The sequence below is a fragment of the Chionomys nivalis genome, chromosome 2, assembly GCF_950005125.1.
Source record: "Chionomys nivalis chromosome 2, mChiNiv1.1, whole genome shotgun sequence".
Taxonomy (NCBI): Eukaryota; Metazoa; Chordata; class Mammalia; order Rodentia; family Cricetidae; genus Chionomys; species Chionomys nivalis.
Genome location: NC_080087.1, coordinates 73900897 through 73924227, shown reverse-complemented (window position 1 = coordinate 73924227; position 23331 = coordinate 73900897). Strand labels below are relative to the sequence as shown.

The window sequence follows — 23331 nt, the reverse complement described above, 5'->3', positions numbered from 1 at the left end:
GATGTTGAGCATTTAACTGCTGCTGTACCAGCTGTTCTAAGACCTTTAGTTTCTCTGTTGTTAAAGGACATCACTGAATCCAAGGAGGTTTGTCAGTTGACTGTTATAGAGATATGGTTTTTGGTACCTCTGAGAGATCAACAGATGTTATAACCTGTTTTTGTACAGCCTGACTGGTTGGTGATTGTGTTTTCTATTAATATTTTTGCCAGAAACATGAGTTGGTTTATAGTCTGTTTCTGAGATTGGAGAAATGTTAATCTGGGTATTCCATTGTTACAACAAATCATGACCCCATATGGCATCCATCTTCCTCTGTGTCCTTCTAGCTGTATATATTTAAGTTTTTTTTTTTTCGAGACAGGGTTTCTCTGTAGCTTTTTGGTTCCTGTCCTGGAACTAGCTCTTCTAGACCAGGCTGGCCTAGAACTCACAGAGATCTGCCTGCCTCTGCCTCCCGAGTGCTGGGATTAAAGACGTACGCCACCATCGCCTGGCTCTAGCTGTATATATTTAACCCATCTAAATGCTTTGTTTTATATGAGATAAGGTTTCAGTCCTTAAAAACTGAGCATCTACATCCTGAGAAGGCAAATTTGGATGCCATGATTCTGGTGTAATCATTGTCACATTTGCCCCTGTACCCAAAAGACATCATATACAGTTTCCTCATGCCATTTATTCATATCCTTAACTTTGATATTTGATCATTTATAGAAGTCTATCAAAATATTGGCTTTTTGGTTTCTCCTAGAATTTTGATTCGTCTTCCAAAGCTGTTCTATAATCCAGAGCAGTATTTTCTTTTAACAATAAGCACTGGAATCTATAATTTCTCTGTGGAGGAGCTTCTCCCACAGTGACTGGGAATGGCAGTACCATATTCAATTTTGGGACCTGTGAGAGATCCCCAGGGATTTCTTGATGGTAAAAGTTTGCCTTGTTTATCTCTTGTTGAGCTGCATTCATTGTTCCAGTGTTGACCTTTGCTATACATTCTGCATACTTCAGAAGCAAGGGGCTTCTTTTTGGATTAGAAGAAAGATTCTTTGTAGGAATTCCCTGTCTACAATCACTTTTTAAGTATCTCTGTTTGCCATAATTAAAACATTCAACATTTTGGTTTCTCTTTAAGCCTTTGGAAATCAACCCTCCTACCCAAACTTCATCAAAGTCAAGAGACTCAATATTGACTTTGTGTTTAATGCATTCCTTCATAAGTGCTGATCTAATCTTTAATACCCCAATTATATTTTTTTTGCATTGCGAATTTTCATTTTCAAAAACCAAAGCCTGATGATGGTGGCACATTCTTTTAATCCGAGCACTCAGGAGGCAGAGGTCAGTAGAGCTCTGTGAGTTCAAGGCCAGCCTGGACTGCAGAGCAATTTCCAGGACAGGCTCCAAATGTACAGAGAAACCTTATCTCAAAATCAAAAGTACAAATGTCAAAGATCAAATTATTTCCTGTCTGATTTCTCAGTCTGGTATCATTCTGTTTATGGTTTTAGTCAATCTTTGCAAATAATCAATAAAAGGTTCTTTTGAGCCTTGTATAGCTTTAGTATATGACTTAATTCTCTATTCTAATTCTTGAATCTTGTCCCATGCATTTAAGGCTGCTGTACAGCATGGGAACAAAGTGTGTTCATCAAATGTAACTTGACTATATCAGCATAATGGCCCTTGCAAAGTATTTGATCTTGGGGAATCTCAAAACCTTTAGTACTATTTTGCCATTCAAGGGTCTTAGCATCTTGCCTCAACCAGCTTTTCCATTCTAACTGGGAACCATATTCTAATACTGCTGTGAATTATTAATTCCAGTCACTTGGAATAATTTAGTTCTGAGAGGACTATGTATTCAATATCTGTCTCACAAACACTGAATACACACAGGAAACTATAACTTCCTTAATATTTTTTTAAATCCATCATATGTATACGTTTCCATTTACATTCTCCATAATCTTTGGGATAATTGTCATTTGCTGGCCTTTCATAAATGGTAACAGAACAAATTGTGTTTGGTGCGCAAACAACCTTATGCCGCTTGTCTCTAATCCCGTAAGTTAATGATAAGGCAACTTTTAACCACTCATCTCCAGTTCCATCAGTTGATGCTAACATAGTTCACCTCTTAATTCTTTCATCTGTGTTGGAGCTCTCTTAACAGTACTAATAAGTTTTTCTAAGGCTTGGAATTTACTACTAGTTGCCTTAAAGAGGGGTTAAATTTTAAACAGTGAGTTGTTCTAAAGCCTTCATAAGATCAGTCAGTTTCTAATTTTCTCCATTTGTAAATACCTCTAAAGTTTTTATCTTATCTGTCAAGTCTGTCTTATCTTCCTCAGTGACTATCTGTGCATATTATCTTCCAAAATCAGTGTCCTTTCTCCCAATTGCTCATAACCATTCTCCATGGTCTGGATTTGTTCATCCAATTTCTCATTACCATATTGCAAAGTACATATTATTTTAGTCAGTTTCTCATCAAACAATTTTTAATTATAATTTCCAGATTAATAACAATTGTAGATAAAAATATATTCGTCCTAGCAAGGTTATTTATCTCTTCTAGCATCACAGTGATAGTACAAATGAACATATTCCTAATTGCCTCTATAATGACATTTTCAGCTGGTGACAGTGCAAAGCTTTAAAATTTATAAACCTTTTATTTTCTTATTTTTTAATTTATTTATTATTCTATTGTCTAAATTTGTCAAGTAATTTAAAATTTTGGAGAACTGCCATAGTGTAATAATCTTGATTGACCAGCAGATATTGCTGATGTTCAGATTGCTAGTTCCTGTGAAGATTTTAGGATGTATTAATGATGTTTGGCCATCAGTTGCTGCAGTTGAGGCACCAGAGTACTTCAGGGGACATCCTATATAGTGCTTTGATTCAGGCTTTAGGACCTGACTGTTCTTTGGATGAAATTTCCACCCAGGCCACCCCTCAACCTGGTACCTGTGATTACTAGGCAGAATTTCAGGGATCCCAGAAGGGGGATGGGAAAAACCTACTTACATACATGTCCCACAGCAGTTGATTTAAACCAAACAAATTTGGTTAGAGACAGAAGCTTTACACCATAGTAGTTGTCCATTAGCATTTGATTGCATTGGATTTGGAGAATTATCAGCACAAAGAAAATATCCTAAGCAGCAGGACCAAAATCTATCCAGTGTCTGTATAAGCTGAGCAGTACTGATTTGGGAGGACACCCAACAACTACAAAGGCCTAGACCACACAAGTACTATGCGGCAATGTGTTCATGATAGCCTAGCACGGCACTTCCTTCAGAATGCAGCATGGAGACTGAGGTGAGGGAGGAGGACTTTGGTGGAGTAAGTGCTGCAGATGTCTCTGGGACCTAGCATGAACAATAATTGGGATTCTATAGCAACCGCTAACAATATTGCCCAACCTGCCAAGTGTGTGAGCCTCTGGCTTGGTGGAGGGCAATTTTGAGTGAGTCTGCCCTTCCACTAGCCAAGTAGGAATTTTAAAAAGTGGGTGTGGACACAGTTAAAACAAGTACAATCAGCCAGCTCCGATGGGGGGAAGGTACCATGGAACAGTACCTGGATGGCAGTTCAGTCACAGGCAGGGTTTGCCAAAACTGACGGGCAGTGGTGGAGTTGGGGGGAAAGCTTGTGGGGCAGTGCGACCCTTCAGGGGTGTTTAGGGTACAACCACATGGGAGCCAGGTATAACAGAAACTTTGGGGACGTTTTTACCATTTATTAAGTCAAACCCAAGGACTATGATTGCAGGACAAAAGGAGAACTTCAAGTCACATCTCCAGCCACTGTGCTATACTGCCAGGGAACCAACTCTCTACTGCTGCACTGTGACCCCTTTCCAAAGGGCCAAAGGGAACTCCAAACAGTAGCTCTGTTCGTTCACTCACCATCCCAAAGAGAGAGAACATGAACCTCACCCTCATTATTATCTGGCCACATACCCAGAAAAAATCATGCCCTCAGGGCTTCATGCCCCTGTTTCATTAGCTTATCAGACCAAATTCCCACAACACTAGACAATGTCAAGCAGAAGAATTACCATGAACCTTGGTCCAGATAGTGAAAAGGGTTTTAAAACCCAAGTAATGAAAAAGAGGAATCATGGGTTTTGTGGGAAGGGTGTTTGTTGGGTGGCAGAAGCATGGAACATTGCCTAATTATTAGGTTGCTGACATCAACAATACAGTAACATGGAAAAGTCAAGGGCAGTGAAATGCAGGATAAAGAAGAAAGCTAGAGAAATATCCATCGACAAATAAGCATTTAAAAATAATACAAGGGTGTGTGGTAAGTAGACACAAGGGGTCTTCTCTGCCTTAAAGAGAAGTAGCATTTATATACACACTGGAGAATGAATGCATCTAAACAGCATTATATTAAATGAAAGGAACCAGATTCAAGTACAGATTCCATGACTACATCCCTGTGAAATATCTGATAGTCAAGTTCATTGCACTAGAATGTAGAATGATGATAGCCTAGTACTGGAGAAGATGTTCAGTAGGCAGGCAGAGTTTACTGAGTATTGTCTCAGTTTTTCCAAGTCAAGCATTGGGATTGTGCTGGATGAGTATACTTTGCAATATGGGCATTGTGAAAACTTCAGGTCTATGTTCTTTGAAACAGTTGCACTGTACATTGTATGGTTGTATATTGTACTTGAGGCTTTTTCAAAAGTATTGTTGAAATGAGTGACCATCACTTTTCATTCTTGTTCAGGAACAAATTGGATGATTGAAATTGTTTGCTTGATTCAGACCAAAGGGAATCCCAAATGGATTCAATCTGTTCCCATTTGGGAACGCTCACCCTGGATAGAAAGTCAACATGGATATGAATTATCAATCAATAGGGAAGGACCACGCCTCATCAGCTCCCACCTTCCCATCCATCTTTTCCCCAAGTCTTTTTTCAGTTCCAAGGCCAAGGTCAGTGTTAAGTGTTTGAGAAAACTTTTACTGAATGCTCATTGAATGTATTTTACCAAGACAGGCCTTGGAGCTCTTGCTGAAATATACTCTGATTGTGTAAGTTGGGGGAGGGAAGCTGGGATTCTCATGCACTAAGTGATGTTGATGTCTCCCTTCCTCAGATTACATCAGAGTACCAGGACATCAATTACTGCATAGTGATCCTGTGAAGGTATATGAGAGAAAGTGGAAAATAAGCTAGCACATTCAGAAACTACATATGTAGGTCAAGCAGAGTTCAAACTCTAGTGTACAGTGGATATTACTCTTTTGTTGTCATCACAGTCACTAAGCTAATCCTGATTCTACACATAGCCCATGCTCTTTGGTGAATCACTCAAGGCAGACTCACAAGACCAATGGTCTCTTCAAGGAGTTTATTTAACAGTCTATATCTCATCTCATGCCTTGCCATTTTTATTTTTTTATATTTTTTATTGAAAAAATTTCCGCCTCCTCCCCGCCTCCGATTCCCCTCCCTCTCCCCCACTCCTCTCTTCCTCCTCCCACTTCTCTTGACCTTCCTCTCCAGTCCAAAGAGCAGTCAGGGTTTCCTGTCCTGTGGGAAGTCCAAGATTCTCCCCCCTCCATCCAGGTCTAGGAAGGCGAGCATCCAAACAGGCTAGGCTCCCACAAAGCCAGTACATGCAGTAGGATCAAAACCCAGTGCCATTGTCCTTGGCTTCTCATCAGCCCTCATTGTCTGCCATGTTCAGAGAGTCCAGTTTTATCCCATGCTTTTTCAGTTCCAATCAAGCTTGCCTTGGTGAACTCCCAATAGATCAGCCCCACTGTCTCAGTGGGTGGGTGCAACAATCACGGTCCTGACTTCCTTGCTCATGTTCTCCTTCCTTCTGCTCCTCATTTGGACCTTGGGAGCTCAGTCCAGTGCTCCAATGTGGGTTTCTATCCCCACCCATCACCAGATGAAGGTTCTATGGTAATATGCAAGATATTCATCAGTATGGCTATAGGATAGGGCCATTTCAGGTTCCCTTTCCTTAGCTGCCCAAGGAACTAGCTGGGAGCATCTTCCTGGACACCTGGGAGCCCCTCTAGAGTCAGGTCTCTTGCCAACCCTAAGATGGCTCCCTTAATTAAGAAATATACTTCCCTACTCCCATATCCACCCTTCCATTATCCCAACCATCCCAAGCTCTCCCCATCCTCCCCTTCTCACTTTTCTCTCCCCATTTCCCATTACCCCCATCCCACCCCACCCCCAAGTTCCCAATTTTTGTGCCTTGTCATTTTTAGATGCCCATTGAGATCAGTAGACACAGCTATTGACTGTGCAACTGATTGATGATCTCCAGAAGGGATCAGAGATATCTAGGTTCTAACTTATTACAGCTCCTTGTAAGTAAGAAAGGTTTTTAGAAGTTGCTCTATCATTGAACCTTAAAATATTTTATGCTTGAGCTACAAAGACAAACATAGAAAAACAAACTCTCTTGAAAATATCACAATGAATTGGGACCCTTTACCTATGTGCATGTGTCTTATATGAATTTAGCAAACTCTTGGCTGAAGAAATTAAAGCTTATAGAGATGAATTCTAGAATAATGTCACAAAGAGCAATGAGACAATTATACATTTCATCTTATTAAAATTATTTATTTTAATTAATTAATTTTATTTCGAGATTATAATGTAATTACATACATTATTTCCCCTTCCTCTTCCTCCCTCCAACATGACCCATATACCCTTTCTTTCTATCTTTCAAATTTATGGTCTTTTTTCATTAATTGTTGTTACATTTGTGTAAGTATATATATCTTCATATTACTAAATACTTAATTGCTACCTGCTCATTCTTACCATATTACTAGTATCTTTTCATAGCTGAGAATTTGGATAACCAATTTTTAAGCTTTTATAAATGGAAGTCTATTTCTCCCATTCTCAGCATTTCTTAGTTGACTCCAGGTCTTTGTGCAATGGCACACTGGCTTTGGATCATGATTACTTTGAAAGTTATATTTTGTAGTTATAGTTGCAGAAACCAAGTAGTTTGTCATTTTGCAGATAGATTTATCACAGTACTCATCAGTCTGTGTGCATAAAATGTTCTAACTGAATGGGTCGATAGTCTTTCATGACATTAACTTATTGATCTTTACAACAATTGCATCAGTCTTGGTTTGATGTGGTTGTTTTTGTTGGTTTTTTTAAAGCAATATTAGTGACCTCAGTCATTTAGCTGTTACATTTTTTAAATCCAATAGAATTATAAAAATCATTCAGACTATAGATATTTAAAATATTAAAATGTAGACTCATTTTTATATTTTGTCCAAATAAAAATAATAAATGTTTTAAAATTCTCATGAATATATTATTGATATTTCATATGTGTCAGTTAAAAGGTTTGAAATGACTATATTGACCTTCATTTATGTTTTTTCATTTAAGGTGATCTTTGTCATCAGAAATCCTAGAGATGTTCTTGTGTCTGGTTATTTTTTCTTGCATAAAACTAACTTTGTTAAGAATCCACAGTCATTTGGAGCTTATTTTGAATGGTTCCTCAAAGGAAATGGTGAGTGTTACGTTAAATATGGAAGCTGGGAGAGGCTTAGAGATATTTTATAAGACAAGGTAAGATATAGCTTAGTCAGGGCTTCAACTCTTTGCATAGTCAGGGATGATCTTGAAGCTCTGTTCCTCCTGCACCCACCTTGAGTTCTAGGCATACATGCACCTATTAACATGTTCTGTTTATATAATGCTGGTGCTCAAACCCACAAAACATCTATGTTATATAACTTGGCTACATCCATAGACATTAGTACATTCTATAGTCTTCTCTTGGTTCTACTATATCCCTCTACATACGACTAATGTATGGCTTCAAGACTCTTTACTATTTTGAACCTAATTGTCTTTCTGCTATCACATGCCACTGCAAACATGGCACAATAGTAGTTTCCCCCATGTCACACCATCCTGGAAACATTTGGTGTATATAGTTTTTCTAGGAGTTATCTAGATATGATCATTTGTGGTGGTTTGAATGAGAAATGTCCCACACAGATAATAGCATTTGAACACTTGTTTCCCAGTTGATGGCATTGTTTCAAAAGATTTATAAGGCACAGAGTTGCTAGCAGAAGTATAACATTGAGTGTGGACTTTGGAAGATTAAATTCTTTTTTCAGTTAAATTTATTCATTTATTTTAATCTTAACTGCAGTTCCCCTTCCTCTTCTTCTCCCACTCTTTCCCCAGCATCTCTGCCCATGTCATCCCCTAATCTACTCCTCTTCTGTTTCTGCTGAGAAAGGGTAAGGCCTCATCATGTATGTCAACAAAGCATGACATGTCAAGTTGAGATAAGACTAAGCTATTCCCCTTGTATTAAGGCTGAGCAAGTTAACACAGTATTGGGAATAAGGGACTGAAAGACACCCAAAGCATTAGGGACAGGTTCTGTTATCACCAGTTGGAGTCCCACAAGTACATCAAGATATACAATTGTCACGCATATGTAGAGGGCATAGGTTAGACCCCTTCAGGCTTCCTAGCTGTTATTTCATGTCAGTTCACAGCCTTTGAGGTCCTATTAGCCAAGGATAGTTTTTTCTTTAGGTTTCCTTATCATGACCTTGAACCACTGACTTAAACTATTCATCCTCCCTCTCTTCAAGAGGATTCCCTAAACTCTTCCCAGGGCTTTCCTGTGAATCTCAGTGTCTGTTTCCATCAGTCACTGGAGAAAGACTCCCTGTTGACAATTGGAACAGAAACCAATCTGATTACAGGATATGACCAGTTCAGGCTGCTTATCTATTATTGCTATGAGTCTTACCTTGGATCATCCTTGTAGATTCACGGGATTTTCCCTTGCGCCAGGTATCTACCTGATCCCAAACATGCTACCCATTAATACCTCTGTTTCATTGCTCTCCCCTCCATCCATGCACCCAACATAATTCCTCATGTTCTCATTCCCCAGTGTTCCTCAATCTACCTAGGAGATCTTCTATGTCCCCATGCCAGGGCCATCCATACATTCCAGTAGTCCTTTTTGGGTTCTCCCTGTGATGTAACCTTTCTTGGACTGTGGATTGCAGCTTGAGTACTCTTTATTTTGCAGCTAATATCCTCTTAGGAGTGAGTACATACAATGTTTTTTTTTTTCCCTGTGTCTGGGTTACCTCACTCAGTATCATATTTTTTCTAGTTTTGGCCTTCAAATTTTTTGATGTCATTTTTTACACAGCTGAATAATACTCCATTCTGTAAATGTACATTTTCTTTATTCATTATTTGATTGAGGGGCCTCTAGGTTGTTTCCATGCTCTGGTTATTGTGAAAAACACTGTAATGATCATAGTTGAGGAAGTGTCTTTGTGGAATGTTTGAGCTTCCTTAGGGTATATACCCAAGAGTGGTACAGATCCAGATCTTGAAGTAAATTGAATACCAATTTTCTGAGAAACTTCCATATTGATTTCCAAAGTGGCTGTACAAGCTTGTACTACTACCAGTAGTGGAGGAGTATTTTGTTTCACATAAAATGTTTAAATTCTTAAGTCACTTATATTGTCTTTCTATGGTTCCTGTTTGTAGTTGAGGAGATAACCTTGCCTGTCATATGCTGCCATTGCTTCCTTTCTACCATCACTTATTCTTAATCATCGAGAATCATAAACCAAAACTAAGTTTTCTCTGTCTTGTATAAGTTGTCTTTGTTCATGATGTTTTATCACAGCAACAAAACATAACAAGTGTGCTTGTCTTCCTATCATGATTCTGATTTGTGGATTTTCTTAGTCTTTTTCTCAGTGGCTTCCCAAACAATAACCTGACTTTCACCATTTTTTTAAAAGCCATCTTTCCAAATATTGTAAATCCTATTTTTTATTTGTCTCAAAATATTATCATAGGCAGAGATTCTTTACACTTTGCATTACTTTTATTGATATATAATAATTAGATATAATAAATGGATTCATTATGACATTTCAATAGATGCACACAGGTATTTCAGTCACATTAATAGCCCACTAAACTCTTCTGTCCCTTTCCCTCACTTGCTGCTCCTTATTCTCTTCCCAACTAGCTCTGCTTTCTACTTCAATGTCCCCTATTTTCATATGTAATTTTATGACCCTAGGTATTCTATTGGGTTTGCTCATTGGAGAATAGGGAAGAAGAAGTACCTTACCAGTAACTAGTTTACTGAAAATGTATCTCTGTTTTAACCAACAATAAATAGTTGCCAATAGTTCCTGTAAGAAGTGGTATCATACTCTATGCCCCCTAACTACTCTTTTTTAAACATCTTTTTTTCTTTATTTTATTCTTTTTTAATTAAAATTTCCACCTCCTCCCCGTTTCCCATTTCCTTCCCCCTCCTCCCACACATTGCCCCCTCCCCTATTCCCCTCCCCGTTTATAAAGCTTTGGGTAAGGGGTGGTGTCTTATAGCATTTACTCTCTCCTTGCTATAACATTGAAAGGTCCAGTTTTGTGTAGTCCTTGTGTAGTAATCACAGAAATTATAAATTAAAGAGTATTGTAAACATATCATGCCTAGGAAAAAATATTCCACATCATTTGCCCCATCTTTTGGCTTTTGCATCATTTCCATATTCTTCCTTCATGTTTCTTAAGCCTATATGGGGGTTTATATGTCTCATTTAGGGTGATCATTGAAAAGGCACATATTCTCAGCATTGTGACCACTTTTGACACTCCAAAACACTGCTCATTACCAGAAGAATCTTTTTGATAAAACTGACAAAAGTGATTTGTAAGTACAAGTGTAGCTATTTAGAAGACAGTTTGATACCCACATCATATCTGCTTAAGAGAAAAAAGTAATAGCTTCAACAGTACAAACTATTTCCTCCCCAGCATCAGAAATTGACCATGTTGACTGCACCAGATATGATCTCTTGTCGATCAGAAAATGATTAGTTATCCCAATACCACAATTGCCATTATTGCTCTAGTGAGCATATCTTGTAAGCATGGTTGAAGTATATATCACAGTGTCCACAGCTCAGTAACAATGTTGATGACAATATCCCACTATCAGACTGCATAATACTTTTTGGTACTATGAAAGATATTCATCAAAAGGTATATTCCCTACTTGCTTTCTTTATGTACTGTGGGAAGAATATGAGAAATTGGGTCTTACCAACTAGTTATTGGGGACAACTGACAACAGTGACAATTGCCTTTATAGTTTGGATCCTCAATTTCTAGGCAACAGCTCCTAGTGAAGTGTCCCAACACCAGCAATAAAGTTTTTATTTAATATCCTATGAACCCTCAGAGCTGTATTGTCTATCTATACAAGTACCATGACATAAACTTGTTAATATTCTTAATGAGCTTACAAACTACTGAGTTTCCGTATGTCATTTTCATCCATTCTTGTTTTGGCTAATTTTATACCTCATCTTCCCACTCTATCTTTGCATCAACCTATTCAATCTCATACTTTCTCCCTTCATAACCATACCATTGGTGTTCTGGAATTTCTCTTTACTCAAGGTCTCTTTTTTATTATGTCCCTTTTAATTGTCTAACTTTCAGCCTCCTTTCCTTTTTGTGCAGTTCAAGTTAAGCACACTAACAATTTGTCTATAATCCCAAAATGAGAGAGAATGTGAAGTGGTTTTCTATCTGTGCCTGAGTTACTACATTAAGTATATTTTCCAGTACCTTCTATTTTACTGAGAGTTTCCTAATTTCATCTTTATACCTGAATGAAATTTAACTGTGTACGCTTATCACAATTTTATTGTCTATTTATCAGTTGATGATCATCTAATCTGAACCTATTTCCTGACTATTGTGAATAGAGCTTCAGCAAGCACAGATGTTTGCATATTTTTACAGTCACATATACCCAATATTTGGTAGCATATATCTAACTAGTTTGAGTATTTGCCTAAGATTTGATATCTGGGTCATATGGAAGTTCTATTTTTAGCTTTACATTCTGCAGTGACTTCAATTATGGTTGTGTCATTTTCCACTCACCCCAGTGTTTGTCGTTCCACACATTTTCTACTTAGTGTTTAAAAAAACTAAACTTTATGAAGAAACTTGGAAATAAATCAAAACAATATCCACTGAAATTAAGACTTAGAGTCTACATAAGTTTATATACAGTTAGAATTTATATTTAAAAGGGAAACTGTGAAGCTTCACATTAAATGATCCACTTTTAATATTGCTTATATTTCACTCAGTTATATACCGCAAAACCAAAAATCTTCATGACAAATTAAAAACTATATAAACAGTAGCCTTATAGTCTCTTTCAATTTTTTAATGATTAACTGTACGTCTACCATTCTTATCCCTTTTTGTTTGGATTTACTTCTATTTGATCTGCACTTCAAACACTTGTTGTCATTTGATTTCTTTCTTTCATTCATTTTTTTCTTTTTTGGTTTATAAGACAAAAACTATGTAATTTGTTTTATTGGCAATGGTCATTTTGATAGGGAACAGATGAAATATCTATGTAGATTTATTTGTATTTCCCTGATGGCTAATGGATTGAATTCTTTTAAAATGCACAGGAGACATTTTCTTTTTAGTATAACTGTTGGATTTCACAGCGCAAGTTTTGTTCCATCTTTGTTTTAGTTTTCCTTAATGTTGAGGGGTTGCTTGTTTGTTTGTTTTTCTTCATAGATCATAGATACACAGTGCCCAGGAGCATTTAGCTTGCAAAGATTTTCTTCCATTTTGTAGGCTGATTCTTCACATGATTAATGATTTCCTTTGGTAATTAGAATCCGTTTGACTTCATGGTGTCCCTCTTGTTGATTATTTGGCTTATTTTCTTTTATTTATTTATTTATTTTTATTCTTTTTAATTAAAATTTCCACCTGCTCCCCGTTTCCCATTTCCCTCCCCCTCCTCCCACATATTGCCCCTCCCCCATCTCCACTCCTCTTCTCCTCCCCCCACTCCATTCCCCCTCCCTCTCGATACTGAAGAGCAGTCCAAATTCGCTGCACTGCAGGAAGACCAAGGTCCTCCTACTTCTAATACTATTTAGAAAGTCCTTAGCTGTGATTCCTCCTCAAAATGGAATTCCTACTTTTTCCTCTAACATTTTCAGAGTATCGGTTCTTATGTTGTAGTTCTTGATCCACTTGGGATTGGTGTGAATGTGTGTGTGTGTGTGTGTGTATTATGAGGGATTAAGACATAATTTAATTGTTTACAGGTAGTTATCCAGTTTTCAAATTGCTATTTTCTGAAGATTTTGTCTTTTTTCCAATGTATATTTCTGGCAGTTTATCAAAAAACAGGTGCCTGCAGTTGTGTGAAGTCATGTCTTGGTTTTCTATTCCATTAATCTACATATCTGTTTTTTATCAGTGCAGTACTGTTTTATTACTGGATGTCTGTAGTATTACTTGAAATAAATAAAGTACTGTATTTTTCTAAGATTGGTTTGATTATCTAGAGGGGGTAGTATTTCCATATGAATTTATTATTAAATTTATTCTTTGGAAATTTCAAAAGCCTGATTGGATCATCTAAGAATAAATGTAGAGTTTTGTATTACCAATGGAAATATAGTTGGAACATCAGTGGGACAAAGATGAAGACAATTGCTTCTTATCACCCAGAATTCTTCAGTATCCAGCACTTACGCAGGGAATAATGGTGGTGAAATGTGTGTCTTCCCCAACCAGTGATGCATCATTGATAGGCCACTATTATGCAGGTTCACGACAGCTTCAGTTTCTGTGAGATTGTGACTATACTTCCTCTGTCATGCACACAATTCAGCTTTCTCCAGCACTTCTCTTTATCTTTCTGAGCTCCTATGTTCTTTCTTAGAGGTAGTTGCATAATGTTACATTTAGGACTGCAATCCAAACATTCTATATGTATTTTAAGATTTTCTTTTATTTTTGTGGATAATGACACTAAAATCATGATTGGGATTGTGTTGAATCCCAATCCCAAGTGCATTGCTATTGGTAGGATGGTCATTTTCATACAGTAATTCTTCTAGTCTCTGACTATGGGGATATTTTCCATCTCCTAATATCTGTATCAGTTTCTGTCTTTCATGTGCTGAGATTTTCATTAAAGAGGGCTTCAAATCCTTGGTGTATTCATTACTTTTCTATTGCTGTGATAAAACAATAATAGCAAGGAAACTAATAAAAATGTGGTTTTGTTTGAGACTTATGGCTCTAGAGAGATAATTGATAATTGTGATCCTCACTATCAGAGGAAGCATGGCACCAGGGAAGCACGAATGATAGTGTGGAAGCAACTGGGTGCTAACACCTCAATCCACAAATAGGAAGCAAGAGGACCCCGATATAATCTCTAAGCTAAAAATGTTCACGGCTATGTGAATTTTTCTAGACATTCAAAGAACTTGAAAAAACTTGTTGAACTGTTCCATAAAAGAAGAAAAAGAAAGCACACCATCAAAGTACTTTTATGAAGTCCCGTCTTAATATGAAAATGAGATAAATATTCAACAAAATAAAAAGTACAGGCAATGATCCCCGGTTATCATAGATGTAATACTTCTCAAGAAGAACTCATTCTCACAAGTTCTCTGTAAACAGATACTCTGCTTTCATTTTCCAGGCACCCAGACCTGTATAATCAGATACAAATGATATTAATTCAAGACTATTTGGTCTACTAGCTCAGGTTTTTTGTTAACTAACTCTTACATCTTAAATTAAACCATTTCTGTTATTTTATATTTTATCACGAAGCTTTTGGGTTGTTACCTACTGCTTTTTGGGCAGCTACATGCCATTTTTCTTCTCCAGAATCTACATGGCATTTTCCTGACTCTACCTCCTTGTTCCCTGTATTCAGTTTAGTTTTCCCAAGTTTGAATATTCCAGACTGACCTAGGACAAAACAGCTTATTTATTATCCAGTGGTAATAAAACATATTCATAGCATATAGAATGGAATCTCACATCATCTTTCCTCTTAACTTGTACATGTATATGCTAACACTATATACATGTAAATGCATATGCACATTCACACACACAGACACACTTATATAAAAACAATGATTCACCACAATCAAGTTGACTTTATTTAAGAAAGACAGTGCAGGACTAGTTCAATATACAAATATCAATAATTATAAATTAAATAGCATGGATGGACCCCTACAGAGTTCAGTTCAGGTGCTAAAGCCAGAGAAGGAAATATTGCTAGGGGATCTGAAGGAAAAATTAAAGAGCTCATACGATTCTTCTTCAAAATGTCACTTTTAATGTTCTCTCTTCCTTGTCCTCTATTCTAAAACTTCTGTTCTGTCTTTAATTTTGTAGCTCTAATTCTCTAGCTCAATTCTAATTCCAATTCCAACTCTCTGATAACTTCCTCCTCTTCCTCTTCCTCCTCCTCTTCCTCCTCTCCTCTTTCTCGTCCTCCTCCTCTTTCTCGTCCTCCTCCTCTTTCTCGTCCTCCTCCTCTTTCTCGTCCTCCTCCTCTTTCTCGTCCTCCTCCTCTTTCTCCTCCTCCTCCTCTTTCTCCTCCTCCTCTCCCTCCTTCTCCTCCTACTCTTATCATTATTATTTCTTTTTCTTCCTCTTCTTTATTTTCTTATTTCTGCTAATTCCTGGGATTCTACTTCTCCAACTACTGCTCTGTATTCTCTTCCTGCTTCTCTTTGTTATTACTCAGATATAAAGATCCACAAAATCTAGCAGGCATACAGAGTGACCAGGTAACATATGTAAACAGACAAGGGCCATTTATAGCCCTTGGTTTATTAGGATTTTTGTCAAATATGAACAAACCCTAAGGGCCTTTTAGATGTGAAGTCAAATCTTTGCTCTAAATAGTTTATACAAAGAGAAGACCAAAATCTCTAAACTGTCAGGTCAGAGGCACAAGTGAAGGTTTGTCTTCCTCCACACTGTGGTTACATGGATGACTATTTTTCCTGAGAGTAAGACACAGGTAGTAAATCTCTTGAACTAAAATCATGAGTAAACTGAGGTGAATGTAAAATGAGGAGTTAGGAATCTTTTAATGCAAGATTAGTTTTAGCTCATCATTTTTCTTATCTATGTGACATAAAACCAAAACATAATTATTTTTTCTATGTATGTTAGCAGCTATGAATCAACAGCTTTGGGCATGTAGTAATTCTATGTCATTGGATATATGGGAAGGTCTTAAATGGAAAATTTTTACTTGGACCCTCAACACTGACCAAATGCCTACCAATAAAGATAATTTCAGGAAGATATTTCTCAATGTTTACATAAGAGAGAGGAGCAAAAACGTGGCAGTGGGAAACAGGCTTCTTGACTCTATGAGTGTCCTCACGGGTAGTTCAAATAGTGCTGAACCATGGGGAGGTAAATCCCAAATTTGTAACAGATAGGAGTAAGCTACATTGATAAATTTACACAAAAAACCAGCTATTTTATTCACAAGGCAATAATTACAACACTTCCTGCATGGTGGCTTAATCTTCCACCAGACCCCTTGCTCTTGATGGGTTGACCTCATGAAAAGATGATGAGTAATTATTATATCATGTTGTGGCTTGTAGCAAGATTGTTTTTAAGTATTTTGAAATATCATTGCCTGCTATAGAACTGAGTGTTTTTTGTAATATTATTTTTATTTATTCTTTGAGAATTTCCTATCATATACCCCAGTTCCACTCATATTCTAGTTCTTCCATATTTGCCTTCAACCATTGCAACATCCACAAAAAGAAAATTAAAGAATGAAAATGAAATTTTTTTTGAGACAGGAATTTTTTATGCAGCATTGGAGCTGTCCTGGCACTCACTCTATAGACCAGTGTGGCCTCAAATTCACAGAAATCTGACTGACTCTCCTGAGTGCTGGGATTAAAGACAAGTGCCACCACTACCCAGATTAAAAATAGTTTTTAAAAAAAGAGATGTTGAGTATTTTTCTTTACTAAATAAGATATCAGAATTTGAAAAAATCTCATGGATTTGTAGAACTAATGTAGAAAAATAATCATCTTGCCAAAACAATCTACAGATTAAATTTAATTTCCATAAAAATTCAAACAGTTCTTTATCTACATAACTGGAAAGAACAATACTCAACTTCGTATGGAAAAACAAAAATCCAGGATAACTTAAAATAGTCCTAGAAAAAATAGTGTCTGAAGTAACAACCATCCCTAATTTCAAGCACTACTCCAATGCTAAAGAAGTAAAAATGCCATGGTATTGGTATAAACACAGACAGGTGGATAAATGAATTTAAATTGAAGACCAAGACATAAATCCACACACAGACACTTGATTTTCAAAAAGAAAACAAAATTATATAATAGAAAAAGACAGGATCTGCAACAAACTTTGCTTGCAAACATCATATGTCCTCACTCATAAGAGGATATTAGCTGTAAAATAAAAGATAACTTTGTTACAATCCACAGACACAGAAGGAGTATGTAACATGGAAGTTTCAATGCAGTATCTTTTGCCAAAGAGTTTTACTTAAAATAGTCATTGAACTGAGCTGTTGGTCTGACTCAAAATCTCTTGCTTATGCTATATCGTCAATGATGGAAACTTACCCAGACTCCTCTCAGATATCCTACCTACTATTGCTCAGAGGCATGGAGATTCTGACTCTATAGTTTCACAGGATTGGAACTTTCACCTGTTACAGCAGTTCATAAGTAAGACAGGTAATTGGGTTGGCCAACTCAAGACTCTAGATCTGGCCTCAGTCATAGATGAGTTGTTTAGACCTGGTCATTTTTGTGCCTTTACCTTATGTCAGAGGTGCTGCTAAGGGGCAGGGCCAGCCCTGATAATTTTTAAAGATTTTTTTGTTTTATGTGTTTTGCTTACATATATGTGTATTTGTTGAATAAGTATATGGTGCCCTCAGAGGCTAGAAGAAGGCATTGTGAGTTGCCATATGGGTCCTAGAAATTGAATCCTGGTCCTTTCAAAGAGTTGTGAATTCTTTTAATTGCTAAGACTTCTCCTGTCCTTACCTGTTTACTTTTCTCAAATGTCATTTTAATTTAATTTTGGTAGTCTTTGTCAATACAGGAATTCATTCCTGTTTTAGTTTCTCTACTATAGGTGAGTGGTTTTTTTTTTTTTAAGATTTATTTACTAATTATGTATACAGCATTCTAATTACATGTGTCCCTACAGTCCAGAAGAGGGTACCAGATCTTATTACAGAGAGTTGTGACCACAATGTGGTTGCTGGGAACTGAACTCAGAACCTCTGGAAGAACAGTCAGTGCTCTTAACCTCTGAGCCATCTCTCCATCCCCTAGTTGAGTTTTTTAATGTAAACTGTAACATTTTTCTGAATTTCATTGGTGCTTCTCATTTTGTCTCTATTTTCATGTCTTACTGTATTAGCTTTGGTATTCATTCTTCATTTTGGTTAGTATATCTAAAGTTTTGTCAATATTGTTAACATTTTGAAGGAAACAACTCTGTTTCATTGAATCTATGCTTGTTTTTATGTCATTGTTGATGTTACTATATCACTAATTTCATTGATGCACATCTTTTGTTGCCAGCTATTGATTTTGGTGACAGATTTGTTCTTTTTCCCAAGCCCTAAAGTGAATCATTAATAAAATTATTAGATACCTCTTTGATTTCTTAATGTAGGTACATAGACCTTTAAATATTTCTCTTAGATATTTACATTGCATCTCACAGATTAAAGGATTTGAAATTTTAATATTTTTTTTTTTGATTTCTCGAGACAGGGTTTCTCCGTAGTTTTTGGTTCCTGTCCTGGAACTAGCTCTTGTAGACCAGGCTGGCCTCGAACTCACAGAAATCTGCCTGCCTCTGCCTCCCGAGTGCTGAGATTAAAGGCATGCGCCACCACCGCCGGTTGAGATTTTAATTTTTATTTTATTTTAGGAGTCTTTGTACTCTTGTTTCTTTTCTTTTTTTTTTTTTTGAAAAAAAAATTTCCGCCTCCTCCCAGCCTCCCATTTCACTCCCCCACCTCCCACTCCTCTCCCCCTCCCCCCAGCCTTTCCCCCTCCCTCTCCAGTCCGAAGAGCAGTCAGGGTTCCCTGCACTATGGAAAGTCCAAGGTCCTCCCCACTCCATCTAGGTCTAGGAAGGTGAGCATCCAAACTGCCTAGGTTCCCACAAAGCCAGAACATGAAGAAAGATAAAAACCCAGTGCAATTGTCCTTGGCTTCTCATCAGCCCTCATTGTCCGCCCTGTTCAGAGAGTCTGGTTTTATCCCATGCTTTTTCAGTTCCAGTCCAGCTGGCCTTGGTGATCTCCCAATAGATCAGTCCCTCTGTCTCAGTGGGTGGGGGCACCCCTCGCGGTCCTGACTTCCTTGCTCATGTTCTCCCTCCTTCTGCTCCTCATTGGGACCTTGGGAGCTCATTCCGGTGCTCCAATGTGAGTCTCTGTCTCTATCTCCATCCATTGCCAGATGAAGGTTCTATGGTAATATGCAAGATATTCATCAGTATGGCTATAGGATAGGGCAATTTCAGGTTCCCTATCCTCAGCTGCCCAAGGAACTAACTGGGGACATCCCCCTGGGCACCTGGGAGGCCCTCTAGGTTCAAGTCCCTTGCCAAGCCTAAGATGGCTCCCTTAATTAAGATATATGCTTCTTTGCTCCCATATCCATCCTTCATATATCCCTACCATCCCAATTCCCCAAAATCCACCCATCCTCCCCTTTTTACTTTTCTCTCCCCATCTCCCCTTACCCCTATCCCACCCCACCCCCAAGATCCCTTTCCTCCACAACCTCTCCAGCAAAGGCCATCATTGGTGTTTTTGATTTTAGCCATTCTGACAGGTGTAAGATGATATCTCAAAGTTGTTTTGATTTACATTTTCCTTATCGCTAAGGAGGTTGAGCATGACCTTAAGTGTCTTTTTGCCATTTAAACTTCTTCTGTTGAGAATTCTCTGTTCACTTCAGTGCCCCATTTTTAAAATGGGTTAATTAGCATTTTAAAGTCTAATTTCTTGAGTTCTTTATATATTTTGGAGATCAGACCTTTGTCTATTGCGGGGTTGGTGAAGATCTTCTCCCAGTCAGTGGGTTGCCTTTTTGTCTTAGTGACAGTGTCCTTTGCTTTACAGAAGCTACTCAGTTTCAGGAGGTCCCATTTATTCAATGATACCCTTAATGTCTGTGCTGCTGGGGTTATACATAGGAAGCGATCTCCTGTGCCCATATGTTGTAGGGTACTTCCCACTTTCTTTTCTATCAGGTTCAGTGTGTTCAGATTGATATTGAGGTCTTTGATCCATTTGGACTTGAGTTTTGTGCATGGTGATAGATATGGTTCTATTTTCATTCTTCTACAGGTTGACAACCAGTTCTGCCAGCACGATTTGTTGAAGATGCTCTCTTTCTTCCATTGTATACTTTTAGCTCCCTTATTGAAAATGAGGTGTTCATATGTTTGTGGGTTAAAATCCGGGTCTTCTATACGATTCCATTGGTCGACTTCTCTGTTTTTATGCCAATACCAAGCTGTTTTCCTTACTGTAGCTCTGTAATAGAGTTTGAAGTCAGGGATGGTAATGCCTCCAGAAGTTCCTTTATTGTATAAGATTGTTTTGGCTATCCTGGGATTTAGTTATTCCATATAAAGTTTATTATTATCCTCTCAAGATCTGTGAAGAATTTTGATGGAACCTTGATGGGGATCGCATTGAATCTATAAATTGCCCTTGGTAGAATTGCCATTTTTACTATGTTGATCCTCCCAATCCAAGAGCAAGGGAGATCCTTCTATTTTCTGATATCCTCTTCAATTTCTTTCTTCAGTGCCTTAAAGTTCTTGTCAAATAGATCTTTCACTTCCTTGGTTAGAGTTACCCCAAGATATTTTATGCTGTTTGTGACTATCATGAAAGGTGATACTTCTCTGATTTCCCTCTCTGCTTCCATATCCTTTGTGTATAGGAGGGCAACTGATTTTTTGGAGTTGATCTTGTATCCTGCACCACTACTAAAGGTGTTTATCAGCTGTAGGAGTTCTTTGCTGGAGTTTTTGGGGTCACTTATGTACACTATTATATCATCTGCAAATAACGAAAGTTTAACTTCTTCCTTTCCAATTCGAGTCCCCTTTATCCCCTTAAGTTGTCTTATTGCTATTGCTAAGACTTCAAGAACTATATTGAAGAGGTATGTAGGGAGTGGACAGCCTTGTCGTGTTCCTGATTTTAGTGGGTGGCTTTGAGTTTCTCTCCGTTTAATTTGATGTTCGCTGTCTGTTTGCTATAAATAGCTTTTATTATATTTAGGTATAAACCTTGTATCCCTAATCTCCAAGACTTTTATCAAAGGGATGTTGAATTTTGTCAAATGCTTTTTCAGCATCTAATGAAACGATCATATGGTTTTTTTCTTCCAGTTTATTTATATGATGGATTACATTGATAGATTTGCATATGTTGAACCGTCCCTGCATCTCTGGGATGAAGCCTACTTGATCATAATGGATAATTTTTGTAATGTGTTCTTGGATTCGGTTTGCCAGTATTTTATTGAGGATTTTTGCGTCGATGTTCAAGAGTGAGATTGGCCTGTAATTTTCTTTTTTGGTTGAGTCTTTTTGTGGTTTTGGTATCACGGTAACTGTAGCTTCATAAAAGGAATTTGGCAATGACTCTTCTGTTTCTATATTGTGAAATACATTAAGGAGTATAGATTAGGTCTTCTTCGAGGTTCTGGTAGAATTCCACATTGAAACCATCTGGTCCTGGGCTTTTTTGGTAGGGAGGTTTTTGATAACAGCTTCTAATTCTTCTCAACTAACAGGTCTATTTAAACTGTTCACCTGGTCCTGGTTTAACTTTGGTATGTGATATTTATCTAAAAAAGTGTAAATTTCTTTTGTATTTTCCAGTTCTGTGGCATACAGACTTTTGTAGTAAGATCTAATGATTCTCTGAATTTCCTCTGTGTCTGTGGTTATGTCTCCCTTTTCATTTCTGATCTTATTAATTTGCATAATCTCTCTCTGCCGTTTGATTAGCTTGGATAAGGGTTTATCAATCTTGTTGATTTTCTCCAGGAACCAGCTTTTTGTTTCATTGATTCTTTCAATTGTTTTCTGTGTTTCTATTTTGTTGATTTCAGCCCTCAGTTTGATTATTTCCAGTCTTCTACTCCTTCTAGGTGAGTCTGCTGCTTTTTTTCTAGAGCTTTCAGATGGGCTGTTAAGTCTCCAATGTGTGCTTTCTCTGTTTTCTTTAAGTGGGCAGCTAGTGCTATGAACTTTCCTCTTAGTACTGCTTTCATAGTGTCCCATAAATTTGAGTATGTTGTTTCTTTATTTTCATTTAATTCAAGGAAGACTTTAATTTCTTTCTTTATTTCTTCCTTGATCCAGGTGTGGTTCAGTAGTTGACTGTCCAGTTTCCATGAGTTTGTAGGATTTCTGGGGGTAGCATTGTTGTCGAATTCTAACTTTAATCCATGGTGATCCGATAAGACACATGTGGTTACTAATATTTTTTGTAACTGTGAAAGTTTGCTTTGTTACCGAGTATGTGGTCAATTCTCGAGAAGGTTCCATGAGCTGCAGAGAAGGTATATTCTTTCCAATTTGGGTGAAATGTTCTATAGATGTCTGTTAAGTCCATTTGATTCATTACCTCCATTAATTCTCTTATTTCTCTGTTAGGTTTCTGTCTGATTGACCTGTCCATTGGTGAGAGAGGAGCGTTGAAGTCTCCTACAATTAGTGTGTGCGGTTTGATGGCTGCCTTGAGTTTTAGTAATATTTCTTTTACATAAGCGGGTGCTCTTATATTAGGGGCATAGATATTCAGGATTGAGACTTCATCCTGATGAATTGTTCCTGTTATGAGTAGAAAATGGCCCTCTCCATCTCTTTAGATTGATTTTAGTTTGAAGTCAACTTTGTTAGAAATTAGTATGGCCATACCTGCTTGTTTCTTAGGTCTATTTGCTTGATAAGCCTTTTCCCAGCCCTTTACTCTGAGTAGGTGCCTGTCTTTGTGGTTGAGGTGTGTTTCTTGTAAACAGCAGAATGTTGGATCCTGTTTTCGTATCCAGTCTCTTAGCCTGTGCCTTTTTATAGGTGAGTTGAGTCCATTGACATTAAGTGATATTAATGACCAGTGGTTGTTAACTCCGGTCACTGTTTTGGTAGTAGAGTTTGTGTGTTTCCCTTCTTCGGGTTGTGCTTGTGAAGGGTCTCTAGATGTCTGAGTTATTTGGGGCAATGTTGGACTCCTTGGTTAGTGATTTTCCTTCTATTACTTTCTGTAAGGCTGGATTTGTGGCCATGTATTGTTTAAATTTGTTTTTATCCTGGAAA

The 23331-nt window shown here is 37.5% G+C and overlaps 1 protein-coding gene across 2 annotated transcripts in view; it reads left to right on the top strand.

Moving 5' to 3' along the window:
* The window catches only part of LOC130870004 (sulfotransferase 2A1-like), a 50392-nt gene that overhangs the window by 2670 nt on the left and 24391 nt on the right, over positions 1 to 23331 (top strand). For both annotated transcript variants that reach the window (XM_057762563.1, XM_057762562.1), the window contains exons 2-3: positions 4756 to 4964; positions 7426 to 7552. In XM_057762563.1, coding sequence (XP_057618546.1) covers positions 4756 to 4964; positions 7426 to 7552 — 336 coding nt within the window. The remainder of the gene's footprint in view (positions 1 to 4755; positions 4965 to 7425; positions 7553 to 23331) is intronic.